An 18453-nucleotide genomic window follows, 5' to 3' on the forward strand; every position below is an offset into this window, starting at 1 on the left:
CTCCTCCATCCTGGCTGCTTCTCCTCTCATAGAAGAGTGTCCACAGCCTGTCTCCTCCATCCTGGCTGCTTCTCCTTTCATAGAAGAGTGTCCACAGCCTGTCTCCTCCATCCTGGCTGCTTCTCCTCTCACAGAAGAGTGTCCACAGCCCGTCTCCTCCAGCCTGGCTGCTTCTCCTTTCACAGAAGAGTGTCCACAGCCCGTCTCCTCCATCCTGGCTGCTTCTCCTCTCACAGAAGAGTGTCCACAGCCTGTCTCCTCCATCCTGGCTGCTTCTCCTCTCATAGAAGAGTGTCCACAGCCCGTCTCCTCCAGCCTGGCTGCTTCTCCTTTCATAGAAGAGTGTCCACAGCCCGTCTCCTCCAGCCTGGCTGCTTCTCCTCTCATAGAAGAGTGTCCACAGCCCGTCTCCTCCATCCTGGCTGCTTCTCCTTTCATAGAAGAGTGTCCACAGCCTGTCTCCTCCATCCTGGCTGCTTCTCCTTTCACAGAAGAGTGTCCACAGCCCGTCTCCTCCATCCTGGCTGCTTCTCCTCTCATAGAAGAGTGTCCACAGCCTGTCTCCTCCATCCTGGCTGCTTCTCCTCTCATAGAAGAGTGTCCACAGCCTGTCTCCTCCAGCCTGGCTGCTTCTCCTTTCACAGAAGAGTGTCCACAGCCTGTCTCCTCCATCCTGGCTGCTTCTCCTCTCATAGAAGAGTGTCCACAGCCCGTCTCCTCCAGCCTGGCTGCTTCTCCTCTCACAGAAGAGTGTCCACAGCCCGTCTCCTCCATCCTGGCTGCTTCTCCTCTCATAGAAGAGTGTCCACAGCCCGTCTCCTCCATCCTGGCTGCTTCTCCTTTCACAGAAGAGTGTCCACAGCCCGTCTCCTCCATCCTGGCTGCTTCTCCTTTCATAGAAGAGTGTCCACAGCCTGTCTCCTCCATCCTGGCTGCTTCTCCTTTCACAGAAGAGTGTCCACAGCCTGTCTCCTCCATCCTGGCTGCTTCTCCTCTCACAGAAGAGTGTCCACAGCCCGTCTCCTCCATCCTGGCTGCTTCTCCTTTCACAAAGAGTGTCCACAGCCCGTCTCCTCCAGCCTGGCTGCTTCTCCTTTCACAGAAGAGTGTCCACAGCCTGTCTCCTCCAGCCTGGCTGCTTCTCCTCTCATAGAAGAGTGTCCACAGCCTGTCTCCTCCAGCCTGGCTGCTTCTCCTCTCATAGAAGAGTGTCCACAGCCTGTCTCCTCCATCCTGGCTGCTTCTCCTTTCATAGAAGAGTGTCCACAGCCTATCTCCTCTATCCTGGCTGCTTCTCCTCTCATAGAAGAGTGTCCACAGCCTGTCTCCTCCATCCTGGCTGCTTCTCCTTTCACAGAAGAGTGTCCACAGCCCGTCTCCTCCATCCTGGCTGCTTCTCCTTTCATAGAAGAGTGTCCACAGCCTGTCCCCTCCATCCTGGCTGCTTCTCCTTTCATAGAAGAGTGTCCACAGCCCGTCTCCTCCAGCCTGGCTGCTTCTCCTCTCATAGAAGAGTGTCCACAGCCTGTCTCCTCCATCCTGCCTGCTTCTCCTTTCATAGAAGAGTGTCCACAGCCTATCTCCTCCAGCCTGGCTGCTTCTCCTCTCACAGAAGAGTGTCCACAGCCTGTCTCCTCCAGCCTGGCTGCTTCTCCTTTCACAGAAGAGTGTCCACAGCCCGTCTCCTCCATCCTGGCTGCTTCTCCTCTCACAGAAGAGTGTCCACAGCCCGTCTCCTCCATCCTGGCTGCTTCTCCTCTCAAAGAAGAGTGTCCACAGCCTGTCTCCTCCGTCCTAGCTGCTTCTCCTCTCATAGAAGAGTGTCCACAGCCCGTCTCCTCCATCCTGGCTGCTTCTCCTCTCATAGAAGAGTGTCCACAGCCTGTCTCCTCCATCCTGGCTGCTTCTCCTTTCATAGAAGAGTGTCCACAGCCTGTCTCCTCCATCCTGGCTGCTTCTCCTCTCATAGAAGAGTGTCCACAGCCCGTCTCCTCCATCCTGGCTGCTTCTCCTCTCAAAGAAGAGTGTCCACAGCCCGTCTCCTCCGTCCTAGCTGCTTCTCCTCTCATAGAAGAGTGTCCACAGCCCGTCTCCTCCATCCTGGCTGCTTCTCCTCTCACAGGAGAGTGTCCACAGCCTGTCTCCTCCATCCTGGCTGCTTCTCCTTTCACAGAAGAGTGTCCACAGCTTGTCTCCTCCAGCTTCCGAGGCAGATAACGGAACGGCAGCCGCAGCCCTGGCCGTGTGAGCCCAGAACCACGCTTGGGAATGAACCGGCGGCACGCTCGTCTCTGAGAAACTGTGAGGGAGACGGCAGCGTGTGTGAACCCAGCCTGGGCCTGGGGGGACCGCTGCTGGCTCCGAGGTGGCCGCGGTTTGCTCCCAGACCTCCCTCTCTGCTACGGTCAGCATTCCTACCCCTGGTGGAAGATGATGTTTCCTCAATCCCCTCTCCACATACTTAGAACCGTTCCCAGCCTAAGCCAGGTCAGTTGGGATCAGCCTGAAAATACTAAAGAAGAAAGAAAAAAGCCTGACCAGGCGGTGGCGCAGTGGATAGAGTGTTGGACTTCGGATGCAGAGGACCCAGGTTCGAAACCCCGAGGTTGCCAGCTTGAGCGCAGGCTCATCTGGTTTGAGCAAGGGGTCACTCGGTCTGCTGTAGCCCCCTGGTCAAGGCATGTATGAGAAAGCAATCAATGAGCAACTAAGGAGCCACAAGGAGGAAGTGATGCTTCTCATCTCTCTCCCTTCCTGTCTGTCCTGCTGTCTCTGTCACCAAAAAAAAAAAAAGAAAAGAAAGAAAGAAAAAACACACCCTCAGGAGCCAAACCCATCCATCCATCCATCCATCCACCCACCCACCCGCCCATCCAACCAGCCATCCCTCCACCTTCTCAGTAAGCCTCACTAGGAAATAATACAAGCACTGATATTAGTGACCACTTCTGTGTCCCGCTCTGCGCTCCATCTCTACATAAATCGCCTCTGCCCCCCACAGCAACCTAAGGAGAGGACTACTATCCCATTTCACAGACGTGTAAACTGAGGCTCAGAGACAACGAAGCCACTTCCCAAAGTCGGAGTGCGACGCCACACAGAAATGCCGGCAGCCGGACCCCAGAGGCCGCTCATGGCCGAACGGGCTGGAGTTAGGACAGTCCTGTCCAGAGCCCCACTGTGCATCTGGGGGCCGCGTCTGACGAAGGCCAACTCGGAGACACGGATTCTATCTGCAGGTTGAAACCAGGTCAGCCAGGTTCAAGCCAACACTGTGTCACCCACCCTCCCGCCTGCTCGCACAGGTAAGGTGTCCCCCGCAGAGTGCCTGGACCCGGGCTCACGCTTACGCCCACTGAGGTGGCCGGTGACGACCCCCATTTTAGAGATGGGGCTCACCGTGAGCCAGGGCAGAGCGGGGCCTTGGGCCTGCTCCCCCCACACATCACACTGGGATCCCAACTCACCTGGCCTGGCCTGTGGGGCCCAGACGGGGTTTCCGATGTCAGCTCCTTCCAGAGCCTGACTCTGCTCAGACCCTGTGGAAAGCACTTCAGCTGCAAATACGATTTAAACCCCCAACTGTGCTGACTCTCAGGGGCTCAGACCTCTACCTGAGCCACGGGAAACTCGGATGAGGGCAGGAGCGAGGTTAAAACACACTGGGGCCTGACCTGTGGTGGCGCAGTGGATAAAGCGTCGACCTGGAATGCTGAGGTCGCCGGTTCAAAACCCTGGACTTGCCTGGTCAAGGCACATATGGGAGTTGATGCTTCCTGCTCCTCCCCCTGTTCTCTCTCTATCTCTCTCTCCCCTCTCTCTCTAATAAAAATGAATAAATAAAATCTAAAAAAGTAAATTAATAAAAAATTAAAAAAAAAAAAAACACACTGGGAGGGCCTGACCTGTGGTGGCGCAGTGGATAGTGTCAACCTGGAACATTGAGGTCACCGGTTCGAAACCCTGGGCTTGCCTGGTCAAGGCACATATGAAAGTTGATGCTTCCTGCTCCCCCTCCCCTTCTTGTTCTCTCCTACTTTCTCTCTGTCTCCCCTCCTCTCTAAAATGAATAAATAAAAACTTAAAGAAAAACACACACTGGGAAACGGGGAACCTGCAATCATCACCAACTGCCGGGCACAGAGAATGTGGGTGGCGTGGGGCAAAATTGCGCCATGCACCAGCTCCCAGCCCGCCGGGGTCTGATCGGAGGGCTTCCCTCTCCTCTGCTCCAATGCTCTCCCCTCCCCGAGCCTGGTCTCAGGTGTTTCTGAGGTCACATCTGAAGAACCTGTTGGTAGGACCTGAGGCTAGGGAGAGGCTGTGACTGAGCTGGGGAGTGAAGAGCCAAGACTGGGGCAAGAGAGGGGGAGACAGGGACAGGCGCAGGGTCTGGTGCGGCCCTGAGATGTGTGAGAGTCGGGGAGAGGGGAGGGAGGGTTTGCAGACTGCGGCAGGACAGAGCAATCCTCGGAGCAGAGTAGGAACAGCATGGTGGCTGTGGCTGGGTGTCCATGGCCCCCAAGGCTTGGCAGAAGCCCAGTCACATGGTTTCAACTAATTCAGAATGAGGAGGGAGGCCTGACCTGTGGTGGCGCAGTGGATAAAGTGTCAACCTGGAACACTGAGGTCGCCGGTTGAAAACCCTGGGCTTTCCTGGTCAAGGCACATATGGGAGTTGATGCTTGCTGCTCCTCCCCTCTTTTCTCTCTCTCTCTCTCTCTCTTCTCTAAAATGAATAAATAAATAAAAATAATTCAGAATGAGGAGGGAGGTGAAGAGAATTGAAGAAACCTTTTGGCTCTTGACCTGTGGCGGCGCAGTGGAGAGCGCATCGACCTGGGATGCTGAGGAAGCAGCTTTGAAACCCCAGACCTGCCCAATCAAAGCACATACAAGAAGCAGCTACTATGAGTTGATGCGTCCTGCCCCCCCACCTTTCTCTCTCTCTCTCTCTCTCTTCTCTCTCAAAACCAATAAATAAAATCTAAAAGAAGGAAAACATTTTGGCAAAGAGGGAGGGCTTCCTGGAGGAAATGGTACTTGAGCTGAGCGTAGGGATGGGTGACACCTGGGGCCAAGGCAGGGGCAGTTCTAGTCAAGGCACAGTTAACAGAGTTCTATCTGGAGCCTGGCAAAGACTGGCCTCAGGCCCATGGAGGATCCACGACTCCGGATGGGTCAGCGGGCAGGACCCTTCAGGGAGTGGGCCAGGAAACTCAGCAATCCTACAGCATGTCTCTAGGTGGAAAGCAACAGGGGGAAACTGGTGTTTAAGAACGGATGGAATGATTGCCCCGGCTGTAAAGGCGCTGACTCACAGGGAACACAGAGCCCCCTCCCTCCGGACGCTGGAGACGGTCCCGCTCTGAGTCAGGCAGGTGCACACCGGTCTGCTGTGTTCAACTCAACAGCGGCCAGGTCGGGGCACTGTGTACGCATGTGAGTGCAGCCTCATCTGAGTGGTGTCAGAGGGAAGAAAAGGAGGGTGCACCTGCCGGCAGGGGACAAACGGCCTGGGCGGCATGAGACCATCCTCCACACGGAAGCTAAAACCAGCAAGTGTTTACCAGTCCTGGGGAGTGTGCTGTTGCCAAAACACAGGGGCGCTAAGGAAGCAGGACATCTGAGAGACCCACTCTTGGAAAGTCCTTTCAGAGTGCTCACGGCAGCGCCAGGCCCCCAACCCACACCTCTCCCGCACACAGCAGAAGTGGGGACCCCCCGCCCCGGCCCCATGGCGGGCCAGACCCTAACATTCGCAACATTCTTTCCAGACCCACAGGTGAAGACCTCGCCCCCAAAGCAGGTCGCGAAACAGCCAGTACCTACCACAGAATACCATGTTTGTTTAAAATATACACAGACGCCAGTATGGCTGGTTCTGCACCAGAGAACGGCAGCTGATCTGTAGTTTCTGTACTTCGTTTACATAATTACTCAATTTTTTTTTAATGTGTATTAACTGCTGTATTACACAAGAGTTTCTCTACCAGTCCCCACTCACTGGACCCACAGGAATTCCTCCGGGCAGATAACACGCACCGGAGAGAGGCCAACTGACCCAGCGCGGAGCGACAGGCTCCTTCGGGACCCCGGCTGACAGAAAACATGGCTCAGCCTTCACAGGAGGTCTGAGGTCTAGCGCTCAGCCTTAAACGAACAGAACACAGGCACACACCACAGACTCGGGGCTCCGCGGCCAAAGCCAACCCCGGGGTGGGGGGAGAACAATCCCTCTTTACGCTTTGTTTTTAAAATAGGTTTTGCTGCCCTGTCCAACCTGCAGACCACTCTGCGGACTGAAGGCGCAACGCGCAGATGACGCGGTGGGGTTGGCTGGGGACGCTTTTCAGAGCAAAGTCGGCCACCCCGCCTCAGCCTTCCCCAGTGACTCCAGCTCCTGCACGACAAACCACGGCAGGAAGGCTGGAAACAGTCCTCAGGTCTGAATTCCACGTGCATTTCCCCCAAACACGCCCAGAACCCCAAACACATCCGTGCACTGAAAAGTGTCCGTCGTCACCGCTGGTTGGTTTTGACCAGACTCTAACTAACACTGTGCCCAGAGGGTCCACATGCCCCTCATGCACATGAACACACACACACAGGACACTGACCAGATGCACTTACATACCACCTTCTATCCATGGGTCCCTACGGTCAGTCAGGAATCGCTTCATAAATCCCCAGTGAGAGGTGTAAATATCGCCACCTCCATCTTATACACAGACAGAGACACAGATACGGGGGTGGGCGGTGCAGAGGCTCGTGGACAGTTACAGTTACAATCCAAGACAGAAACCCATGCACGCTGCCCTCGGCTCTTCCTTCCTCCCTTTCTCCAGGGACCGTCCCTTTGGCCCTGGTTTTAAATCCTGCATGCAGACCATTGTCTCCCTGGTGATGGAGATGGCATTCTATTTCCTGCCCTGAAGCTGGCCCGGGGCCCTGGCCACACCACATTTAGCCACAAGTGCATCAGCCCTGCGTGAGTGGGAACAGCTTGGCTGCTTGGAAACCCTAAGTGGCGTGTGTCAGCTGGCCAGGGCCGCCAAGAGCCACTCCGGGCCATGCTGCTAACTCTGCCACCACTAGCCAGAGCGACAAGGCAGTGACGTCCCTGGGAGCCCAGCGAACAAACGGGAGCAGTTCAAAGGCAAGCTCCCCGGCCCGAGCTGGCGCCAGCTCGGCTGCAGGGAGAAGCGGTCGTCACGCCTCTGCTTCCCTTCTCCCCGGCTCAGTGTGCTCTTTCCCAGGGAAGTAACTGCTAAAACTGGGTGTATACCCTTGACTCCTACGGACAGATCTTCATATCTGTGTCTGTCGGCCTGTCTGTCTCTCTGGTTATCAGGTGTCTGCCTTTTTAATTTAGAAAGGATTGACTTTTTTACACGTTGTTTTGTGAACTTGAACTTGGCCGTGCACCTCGGATGACCTTTCACGGTAGATGCAGGGCCGTCATTCCGTCCCTCCTGGTGGACAGCTCAGTTTGCAGTTTTTCTAACAAGGCAAAATCTACTTTTCTGTTTCACTGACCCTGAGCATGTGATTCACCCAAACTGAGAAAGCCTCGTCCTACCTGTCAGGAACCTCAGGGGGTTCAACTTAGAAACCTAAGAGCAAGTGGATTAGAAACGCTGGCTTCCCTGCACAGTGCACACGCCTCTGTATTTGCAATTTTTATAAGGAGCATGTTTTTATGTTACTTGTATATTGCTTAAACAATAAAAAGAAAAAAAATTTTTGTATTTTTCTGAAGTTGGAAACAGGGAGGCAGTCAGACAGACTCCCACATGCGCCCAACCGGGATCCACCCGGCATGCCCACCAGGGGGCAATGCTCTGCCCATCTGGGGCGTTGTTTGCCGCGACCAGAGCCATTCTAGCGCCTGAGGCAGAGGCCACAGAGCCATCCCCAGCGCCCGGGCCAACTTTGCTCCAATGGAGCCTTGGCTGTGGGTGGGGAAGAGAGAGACAGAGAGGAGGGAGAGGGGGAGGGGTGGAGAAGCAGATGGGCGCCTCTCCTGTGTGCCCTGGCCGGGAATCAAACCCAGGACTCCTTCACTCTAGGCTGACGCTCTACCACTGAGCCAACCAGCCAGGGCCAAAAAGGAGTTATTTTAATAAAAACATTTACAGTTCTTTTGCTAGAAACACTACCTGTGGGATCACCACCAGCAAATGAGTGTTGTTCTTGTAACCCCCGCCGATGGAAGCAGACCTGCCCCCCCCCCCATCTGCTTTGCCTCTGCACGCAGGGAGGAGAGGTTCACGAAGGAGCAGGCCACGCCTGGAGGAGGCTGGGGAGAGTGACGTCGAGCGGGGTGAGGAAGTGCAAGCGTATGTGGGAGCCAGGAAGTTGCTGGGCAAGAGTCAACAGATTAAGGACACCTGAGAGAGAGCAGGACTAGGTCTGAGGGTGCAGAGGGCTGTCACCCAGCTGGAGGGCGCCGGGCAGATGGCAGCTCAGCTGTCCCACCTGCTTTGCTCCGCCACCCACGTAAGTACCCCCAGAGCCTCACACGTGCCCAGCAAGTACGGGCAGCTGGCACCAGCCTTCACACAACAACAGACAAACAAGTCCCTGCCAGCCCTTCTCTGAAGACACTCCTCGGTCCACATTGGTGAATTGAACATTTAGTCACCGACTTGATGTCTCACAGGGAAGTTCTCACTCTGGCAATCCGGTGGCCTCCGCCTAAACACTGAGTCCCCAGTCACCTCCCTCACCTCCCCCACCTCCCGTCCACAGCACCCAGTGAGAACTGTCACTGGGAGGCGGACCTTCTCTCTTAAATAAGGACAGACGAGCAAAGACCAAGACATGACCAGATCCGGCCTGGCCTGTGTGGGCGCGGTGGGTAAAGTAACAACCTGGAATGCTGAGGTCACTGATTTGAAACCCCGTCAAGGCATATACAAGAAGCAACCACTAAGAGTTGATGCTTCCAGCTCCTCCCTGGGCCCTGTTCTCCTCTCTCTAAAATCAATCAATCAAAATTTTAAAAAAAGAAAACTTTGCTCAGAGATTTAGTATCCGCAGCCATCCCTACCTTTGCATCACTCATTCCCAAGGGAGCCCTGCTGGAAGCCCCTGGGCCTACCAGCGCAAGACCGGGGCAGTGTACCCAAGAAGGGGACCTGGTGGCCAGAGAAATGACAAAGGACTGCCACTTTGTGGATGTGGCCTGATCACACCAAGGCCAGGACCACAGGGGCTCTGTCCCTCTGTCACTGCGCTCCGGGGACAGCCCGTCTGAGTCTCTGGGAGAAATGCTGGCAGCAGGGAGGACGGAGAGCCTTTCAGGTCCTCACGGTGGCCCGCCCTCTCTGGGTCCAGTCATTCAAGCGCTGACAGTGGCACCCAGCTCCCCAGGACTCAGCTCACGTTTCCCGGTCTCGTTTACAAGGACATCGGGGCTTTTTCAGGTGTCCTGAGTGAGTACCTGGCTAGTAAGCATTCTGAGTGCCCGCCCCTAACACACAGTCCACATCAACAGCTGTGTCTGCACCACGGGGTTCTGGTCATGACAGACTGACATAAGAGTAGACTTCTGATCAACCTGAAACAACTGGGTTTTCCACCCTAGAAAGGTGAAAACTGGTCTGGTGAGCGAGAGGGTCTAGAGACTGTCTTTAGGCTTCAAGCTAGAGAAAAGGGCCATGAACTCCCATAAACTGGAAAGTACACGGTTAAACTTGACCTGTGGGGGTGCAGTGGACAGAGCGTTGACCCAGAATGCTGAGGTTGCTGGTTTAAAACCCCCAGGTATACCCCCAAAACACAGAAACATTGATACGTAAAGACACATGCAGCCCCATGTTCATTGCAGCATTGTTCACAGGACATGGAAACAACCAAAAAGCCCGTCAATAGATGACTGGATAAAGAAGATGTGGCACATATACACTATGGAATACTACTCAGCCATAAGAAATGATAACATCGGAACATTTACAGCAAAATGGTGGGATCTTGATAACATGATACAAAGCGAAATAAGTAAATCAGAAAAAACCAGGAACTGCATTATTCCATACGTAGGTGGGACATAAAAGTGAAACTAAGAGACATTGATAAGAGTGTGGTGGTTACGGGGGGAGGGGGGAAAGGGAGAGGGAAAGTGGGAGGGGGAGGGGCACAAAGAAAACTAGATAGAAGGTGACAGAGGACAATCTGACTTTGGGTAATGGGTATGCAACATAACTGAACGACAGGATAACCTGGACTTGTTTTCTTTGAATATATGTATCCTGATTTATTGATGTTGCCCCATTAAAATAATAAAATTATTAAAAAAAAAAAAAACCCAGGTAGCTGGCTTGAGCGTGGGCTCACTGGCTTGAGTGTGGGGTCATTGTCTTGAGCATGGGATCAACGGGTCAATCCAAGGTCTCCGGCTGGAGCAAAGGGTCACTGATTCGAATTGAGCCCAAGGTCCAGTCAAGGTACATACGGGAAGCAATCAATGCACAACTAAAGTGAAGCAACTATGGCCTGACCTGTGGTGGCACAGTGGATAAAGCATTGACCTGGAATGCTGAGGTCACCGGTTCAAAACCCTGGGCTTGCCTGGGCAAGGCCCATATGGGAGTTGATGCTTCTTGCTCCTCCCCCTTTCTCTCTCTCTCTCTCTCTCTCACTCTTACTCTTTCTCCTTTCTAAAATGAATAAATAAATAAATAAATAAAGTGAAGCAACTATGAGTTGATGTTTTGACCTCTTTTTCTCTCCCAAGCCTGAATCTCTCTCTCTCACAAAAAAAGGTATAGGGTTAAAAAAGCCACAAATGATGAAATATAAGACGAAAGGGCTCAAAAGTATGTTTTTCAAGAACCAAGAACTACAATGTAAGCAAAAGCAGATTCAATGAAACTTTCAAACGTTAAATGAAGATGCAGCTTCGGGCAACAGTCCAGGCCCTGAGCCAAAAGGTGAGGGCAAGGTAAGAACTCTCAGGAGGGAGAGCCACCAAGTGTGACCACAACAAAGCACACCACAGGCCCAAGACCTGCGGGAGTTTCCCGTTAAAACCTGTCGACTGTGGGGAGTAGAACAGATCTGAAGGGTATGGGATCCTAGCAGAAGGAGTAAAAGTGGGAGCAGGCTGGATATATTGATCTGGGCCCACTAAGCCAGTATTTTGAATTCAGTTTCTTATTCAAGGGGGTGAGAGGGCATCTGATAGTTTGGCCGGTCAGTCAGCTGCCGCGTGACTCCACCAAACGCCGCTGCAGCTTGCCTGGGTGTGTGATGAAGCACAGCGTTCCTGTCCTCTCCGGGCCGTTTGCTCCCCTCTCTCATCAGCTCTAACTTAGGGAGCGCTCCTCATAGTGGATTCTGCACACAGGATGTAAGTTACAGGGTCAGTGAGAATGAAGAGGAGCCAGCACAGCGCGGGCCCTGTGGGGGGAGCCCCTCCCCCGGAAGCCTCCCCCCAAGCACAGTTGGTCTGGCTGTGTGCAGGGTGGCTGTGCAGTCAGAGGGGAGGGAGGTGTGCTGTCACTCCTCTGCGGGGAGCAAGGGGGCCGGAGCAGAAGGGCGGCAAGACAAGGGGAGACGCTGCCCCGTGTGTCACCCGCCCGGCCACGGTCTGCCCCATGTGTCGCCCTCCCGGCCACGGTCTGCCCCGTGTGTCGCCCGCCCGGCCACGGTCTGCCCCGTGTGTCGCCCACCTATCAAAGGATTGAGGTTGGGCCAAAATGCCACCCTGAAATCTGGAGACGTGCAAACACAGCAAATCCGGGAACATCTGCTTACTCGGGCAGAACCTCTGAAGCCAGAGACAGACAGGAACACACAGAAATTCTGAAGACCGCTGGGAGCGGCACGCATGTGTGAGGATGGGAAGCTAACGCCCAGGGCTGCAGTCTTGGTGGGCAGAGCAGCACGCTTCCCCGGGCACTCCTATGCTCCTACCAGGTTCTCAGTCAAGAACCAAAAAAAACAAAAACAGGCCCTGGCCGGTTGGCTCAGCGGTAGAGCGTCGGCCTGGCGTGCGGGGGACCCGGGTTCGATTCCCGGCCAGGGCACATAGGGGAGGTGCCCATTTGCTTCTCCACCCCCCCCACTCCTTCCTCTCTGTCTCTCTCTTCCCCTCCCGCAGCCAAGGCTCCACTGGAGCAAGGATGGCCCGGGCGCTGGGGATGGCTCTGTGGCCTCTGCCTCAGGCGCTAGAGTGGCTCTGGTCGTGGCAGAGCATCGCCCCCTGGTGGGCAGAGCGTCGCCCCCTGGTGGGCGTGCCGGGTGGATCCCGGTCGGGCGCATGCGGGAGTCTGACTGTCTCTCCCCGTTTCCAGCTTCAGAAAAATACAAAAAAAAAAAAAACGAAAACACCAAACAAAAACCCTTCATAGCTCTAGCAGAGAGAAGAAAGAAAAAAAGCATCTTGAAATATCCAGATCCTTCCCCAGGATAAAGGCCTACTCCCCACATGAAAAGGCTTTTCCAGAGCCCTATTCACATACACTGGTTCAACAGGTTACATCATAAACTGGGGAAGCTTCTTTGTCCCTCTGCCAAAAAAAAATTTAAATAAGATTTGCCTGACCTGTGGTGGTGCAGTGGATAAAGCATCGACCTGGAAATGCTGAGGTTGCCGGTTCGAAACCCTGGGCTTGCCTGGTCAAGGCACATACGGGAGTTGATGCTTCCAGCTCCTCCCCCCTTCTCTCTCTCTGTCTCTCCCTCTCCTCTCTAAAATGAATAAATAAAAAAAAATTAAAAAAGAAAGAAAAAAAAAAAAAGATTTAACAGCCCTAGCCAGTGAGCTCAGTGGCCTAGCATTGGCCCAGCACGTGTAAGTCCCGGGTTGGATTCCCGGTCAGGGCACACAGAAGCGCCCATCTGCTTGTCCACCCTTCCCCTCCTTTCTCTCTCTCTCTCTCCCCCTCCCGCAGCCATTGCTCCACGGGCTCCAACACTCAGGCACTGAAGATGGCTCTGTGGAGCCTCTGCCTCAGGAGCTAAAAATAGCTCAGTTGTGAGCATGGCCCCAGATAGGCAGAGCACTGGCTCCAGATGGAGGTTGCTGGGTGGATTCTGGTCAGGGCACATGCAGGAGTCTATCTTCCCTCCTCTCACTGGAGAAGGGAGGGAGGGAGGGAGGCAGGGAGGGTGGGAAGGAGAGAAGGAAGGGAGGGAGGAAGGGAGGGAAAGAAGGGAGGGAGGGAAGGAGGGAGGGAGGGAGGGAGGAAAGGAGGGAAGGAAGGAAGGAAGAGAGGGAGGGAGGGAAGGAGGGAAGGAGGGAAGGGAGGGAGGGAGGGAGGGGAGGGAAGAAAGGGAGGGAGAGAGGGAGGGAAGGATGGATTTAACATTATGAGCATCATCTGAAATAAATGAGTCTTCCACATGGCAAGCTCCAGCCTAGTCATCAGCCTCCTCCCTTATCCTACGACTACTTTAATGTGACTTTCTTCTAAGGTTCTTTAGCTTTAAAGTGACAGACTCGAACATCCATAATTCTTTGAAGAGATACCTACTGAATAAGCTTTCTTGCTTTCTCTGAGGATATATACTTGTCCACAACATTTTTAGATACTAACCATTTTTATAAATTTTTTCTCAAAATAAAAGTTTTCTCATATTATGTTTAAAAGATAAAATCAGGCCCTGGCCGGTTGGCTCAGCGGTAGAGCGTCGGCCTAGTGTGTGGAGGACCCGGGTTCGATTCCTGGCCAGGGCACACAGGAGAAGCGCCCATTTGCTTCTCCACCCCTCCGCCGCGCTTTCCTCTCTGTCTCTCTCTTCCCCTCCCGCAGCCAAGGCTCCATTGGAGCAATGATGGCCCGGGCGCTGGGGATGGCTCTGTGGCCTCTGCCTCAGGCGCTAGAGTGGCTCTGGTGGCAACATGGCAACGCCCAGGATGGGCAGAGCATCGCCCCCTGGTGGGCAGAGCGTCGCCCCTGGTGGGTGTGCCGGGTGGATCCGGTCGGGCGCATGAGGGAGTCTGTCTGACTGTCTCTCCCTGTTTCCAGCTTCAGAAAAATGAAAAAAGAAAAAAAAAAGATAAAATCACATTATTCTGACTAGGTGGTGGCGCAATGGCTAGAGCGCTGACCTGTGATGCTGAGGACCCAGGTATGAAACCCCAAGGTTGCCGGCTTGAGCCCAAAGGTCTCTCTGACTTGAAGTCCAAGCTCGATAGCTTGAGCAGGGGTCACTGGCTCGGCAGTAGCCCCCGGTCAAGGCACATATGAGAAGCAATCGATGAACTAAGGTGCCACAGCTACAAGTTGATGCTTCTCATCTCTCCCCCTTCCTGTTCCTATCTATGTCTTTCTCTCTCTTAAAAAAAAAAAAGAAAAGAAAATTCCATTAGCATTCTCAGGAATAAGCTTTATTAGCAGGGCATACAAGAAAACTGTACTAGTACCTGCAGGTAAACATGGGGGCTGACAGAAAAGGAATTCTTAGGAAAGTCTACCTCGCCCGGCCTTAGGCTCCCCCTGCTGGCTGTCGCTGAGAGAAGGAGAAAGTAAAAAAAGCCCTTTCTTCTCGGGGAAGGTGCTGGGAGACGCAGGACAGACCCACGGGGCTGGGTTGTGAGGGAAGGGCAGCTCTCTTCCGGCTAATGACCACTGCCTGCCCTAATTAGGTTGTAGGACTTCCAAACAGATTTGGCTGATGGGGGTAGGTTTAAAACAGGGGAAGTTCTTATCAAATCTGAATACGTTAATCATTAAATCCATTTGCAAAACTGCCAAGCACTTAATATAAAATAATGCAACTATAAATAGGTATCATCTAACACTAGAAAAATTAAGAACTTAAATATATTTCACAAACTTCACTAGGACAAAAAGCTTGTAACACGACTATTTAATCTATTCATTTCGATGTTAGGGTTTATTTTTGTCTTCCAGAGTGAGGTTAAGTAACAATTTAAATAATTACCAGGATGTGTAAATCAACATCCATTCAGATAAAACATTACTGCTTAAAAGTGGCTAAGAAATATTTTGCATGTAATAAATATATTTAATGTTTAGGTTAACAGGCACCATCTTGAGAGCAGAAAAGTGTTTTTTATAACCAATAAATTACATTCAAGAAAACAAGGTGTTTATATCTGAAGTATTACATATCCTTAAATGTTTTCTTAATATAGCACCCAAACTTCCAAACTGTCTAGAAAGTATTTCCCAAAATATAACTCATACATTAAGTCATAAAAATAAAGGCCAAGAAAAACTCAATTTAAGACAAAATTTACAATTTATATTAATTCCCCATTCAATAAAATATTACTTGCCAATTTTTTCAAAGTAAATGAACTGTAAATATGCAATTCATTAGTGCTGAATATCTGAAATATATATTTCAAAAAGTCATTCTTTCTCAGAGTATTTAAAATATTGCATCTCTGGTGGCAAACCTGAAAAATTATCAAGCATTTTATTTCCCTAATTTTCATACTTCCACTCCCATCTCTACCCCTTTAACCTTTAACAGTCATCCACCTTTTTTTTCTTTTTCGTAAATACACTTACTTATATCCCAACACAAAACACTGACAATACTCCTTGGAAACCAAGGAAATCCCACCACAGTCAGGCCTACAGCTTTGCTCCCCAATGTGGCACCGGCTCAAGGAAGGGAAACCCTCCCGCCCTCACTGACGCCGTCAAATGGTCCTGAGAGTCCACAGCTGTTTGAGAATTTGCTGATGCAATCCTGAAGAACGTTTCAACACATTCTGCAGGCAAGTATCAGAGAATCAGTCTTTGATTGATAATTTTTCTATTTATTTCTGCCAAGGCGACTGAAAACACGAAAGCCTTTTCGTCAGAGAGGTTAGCATAGATGTCAATTTCCTTTTCCTGTTTTTCTGTTAAAAGAAAAAGGGAAGGCTTAATATAAAGGCGGCAGAGGCAGTACTTTTGTTTAAAAATATAAAGCTTTCAAGTGTTTCTTTAAAAAACAGTATTATACATGATGCTACAATGTACATTAAATGTTACTGAAAAAATTTTAATTACAAAGGAGTTATTGAAATGTTATGAACTATATTCTAAAGACTAAATGAAGACTGTATATTTCTGCATACCACCTATAACTACATCATTTTTGAGAATCTCATATATTTCTTCCTCCTAATATGAGCCAACTGTCTCAATCAAAATGAATGTTCTCACCCAAAGATAGTCCCTCCTGAACATCAATGCTACCTTCACGAACATATATTAACTTCTTCCCCTTAGCCTGGCTACTGAAAATAAGAATAACCAACATTTACTTCTATTTCTCCCCTCCTGATTAAAACTGTAATCCAAGTTCATGGTACAAAAAATTCTTTTTGAGAATGAGCAAGTGAGAGGCAGGAGGGGGGGGGAGGAGGGAGAGAGGAGGAGGAGAGAGATGAGACGCATCAACTTATAGCTGCTTCACTTCAGTTGTTCATTGATTGCTTCTCATACGTGCCCTGACAGGGTGGGGAGGGGGCTAAACCCAGTGACCTTGAGCTTAAGACAGTGATCTTGGGCTTCAAGCCAGCAACCCTGGGATCATGTCGATGACCCCACAATCAAGCCAGCAACCCTATGCTCAAGCTGGCGACCTCAGGAATTTGAACCACTGTGTTCCGTTCGATGCTCTATCCACTGAGCCAAAAGACAAAAATGAAATCACCTATCTCAGTGGTCCCCAACCTTTTTTGGGCGACGGACCTGTTAATGTCAGAAAATATTTTCATGGACCGGCCTTTAGGTTGGGACAGATAAATGCACAAAATAAAATTATGCGACCGGCATAAAAACTGGTATTTTTAAATATAATTGTCAAACTTACGAGACAAGCATCAAGAGTGAGTCTTAGACGGATGTAACAGAGGGAATCTGGTCATTTTTTAAAAATAAAACATCGCTCAGGCTTAAATATAAATAAAATGGAAATAATGTATTATTTACTCTTTCTCTGCGGACCGGTACCGGTCCGCGGCCCAGGGGTTGGGGACCGCTGACCTATCTCACAAGCCAGCTAAAATCACAATCAACATCTTGTGTACATTCTTCCACATTTTTTTCAGGCTCCACAATTCTCCTTTTGTCTGTCTTGTTGCTGTTGTTTTGCTTTTTAATCTAAGTTACAAATGCATATATACCTTAGAGTCCAATCATTTTATAAAACTGGTTACCAAAAACAGAAGTCCTCCCCCACGCCAGATGCAACTGCATTTTTTTTTTCAGTGGTTCCTTTTCCATTCTGCCTCTCTGAGTAACATCTGTACATGGTGCTACCTCTTGGTTTTCGGTTGCAGGCAGTAACTGCCTTTGCATGGGGGGAGAGGGTATGATGTTACTGTTACTGTTCTCCACCTCCGGCTCCCCTCATGCCTTCCCATTACAGTCCTGTCAGTTTTGTGACAGTCAATGCTTCTATGTAAATGACTGCACTTTTGGAGAACAATGTCTTCGCTGAAAAGACTCTTTTATTGCATCTGTTTAATTTTCACTAATTGAACCCACACTCTCTCCTAGTTATATACCATTTTCAGAATGTTTACACATATTAGGCACTGTATCTATTTTATCTTCTTCAAGAACTCTCTTCAAGTCTCTGCTCTGCCCCAGTCGGAAGGGGCTGCTCTCTCTCTGGGCCTACTGCACAGTGACCACCTGGAGACCACTCTCCAACACCACGCCGGGCCCTCTCCTCATCTCTCTCCCGAGCTGGACCCTGTGTCCCAGACCCCAGGACCTGTCTTGCTTTACGTCTTCATTTTGACGGCACGTATCCTGCAGTAGCTTCCTTAGGAAGGGAGTACAGGTTTTGAGACTCTGAATGTCGGAATACGTCTTTAGTCTGCCTTCATTCTAATTCATGGTATGGTTGACCAAAGACTCACAGTGTTCTTCTCAGTATTGTGAAGGCAAAAGACTGACTTCCACCAACAGGTGCTAATGTTTAAAAAACCCAACACTTTTTTATAGTTTTCTAAAAAAATTCTTGCTAAACTTACATTGAGAGTCGTGGACCATAAGTGTGTGACAGGAGTTGTGACGAATATGCATCCACGTGACCCACACCACAATCACGACACAGCAAGTCCTCACCTGCTCTCCCGTCTCTCGCTCCTCGCCCCGCCCCACCCGCAGTGGCTGTTCTGATCCCATCACATCCATGCTTCAGCCTCACACAAACGGCATCATAAGATGCACTATTTTGCATCTAGCTTCTTTTGCTTAACATGTTCTTGAAATTCATTGATGCCCTTTGTATATGAGGAGTCTGTTCCACTGCATTAATTCTAATACCATTTTGATTCTTTTGTCTTTTTTTCTCCAAACACTTGAAGAACTTCTTTCCTTTAACCAAAGAGATATGATTTATGATAATAGCTCTGGCAGAACCTCTCCTTTTAATCATTCGTTGGGAATTTGGTGGGCCATTTCAACATGGAAACTCAAAGTTCTTCAGATTCAGGGAAATTCTTTTTTAACTTTTATTTAC

General features: G+C 50.9%; 2 protein-coding genes across 5 annotated transcripts in view; both read right to left on the reverse strand.

Moving 5' to 3' along the window:
• Window positions 1-18453, reverse strand: part of MYLK3 (myosin light chain kinase 3) — a 90004-nt gene that overhangs the window by 41794 nt on the left and 29757 nt on the right. The window contains exon 1 of one of the 2 annotated variants that reach the window (XM_066242263.1): window positions 6634-6820. The exons of the other annotated variant lie outside the window; for it this stretch is intronic. Coding sequence (XP_066098360.1) covers window positions 6634-6651 — 18 coding nt within the window. The 5' untranslated portion in view covers window positions 6652-6820. Of the gene's footprint in view, window positions 1-6633; window positions 6821-18453 lie in introns of those variants that run through there. 2 annotated transcript variants of the gene reach the window in all.
• C9H16orf87 (chromosome 9 C16orf87 homolog) overlaps window positions 12595-18453 on the reverse strand; it is a 35699-nt gene continuing 29840 nt past the window's right edge. Inside the window, exons 5-6 of one of the 3 annotated variants that reach the window (XR_010727026.1) lie at window positions 15495-15832; window positions 12595-12699 (exon numbers count right to left, since the gene is read on the reverse strand). Coding sequence is in view for 2 of the 3 variants with exons in the window: in XM_066242270.1 (XP_066098367.1) it covers window positions 15714-15832 (119 nt within the window). In the remaining variant the exon portion in view is untranslated. Of the gene's footprint in view, window positions 12700-14344; window positions 15833-18453 lie in introns of those variants that run through there. The other 2 variants (XM_066242270.1, XM_066242268.1) reach the window with 2 other exon arrangements.

The sequence above is a fragment of the Saccopteryx bilineata genome, chromosome 9 (genome assembly GCF_036850765.1).
Source record: "Saccopteryx bilineata isolate mSacBil1 chromosome 9, mSacBil1_pri_phased_curated, whole genome shotgun sequence".
NCBI classification, from domain to species: Eukaryota; Metazoa; Chordata; class Mammalia; order Chiroptera; family Emballonuridae; genus Saccopteryx; species Saccopteryx bilineata.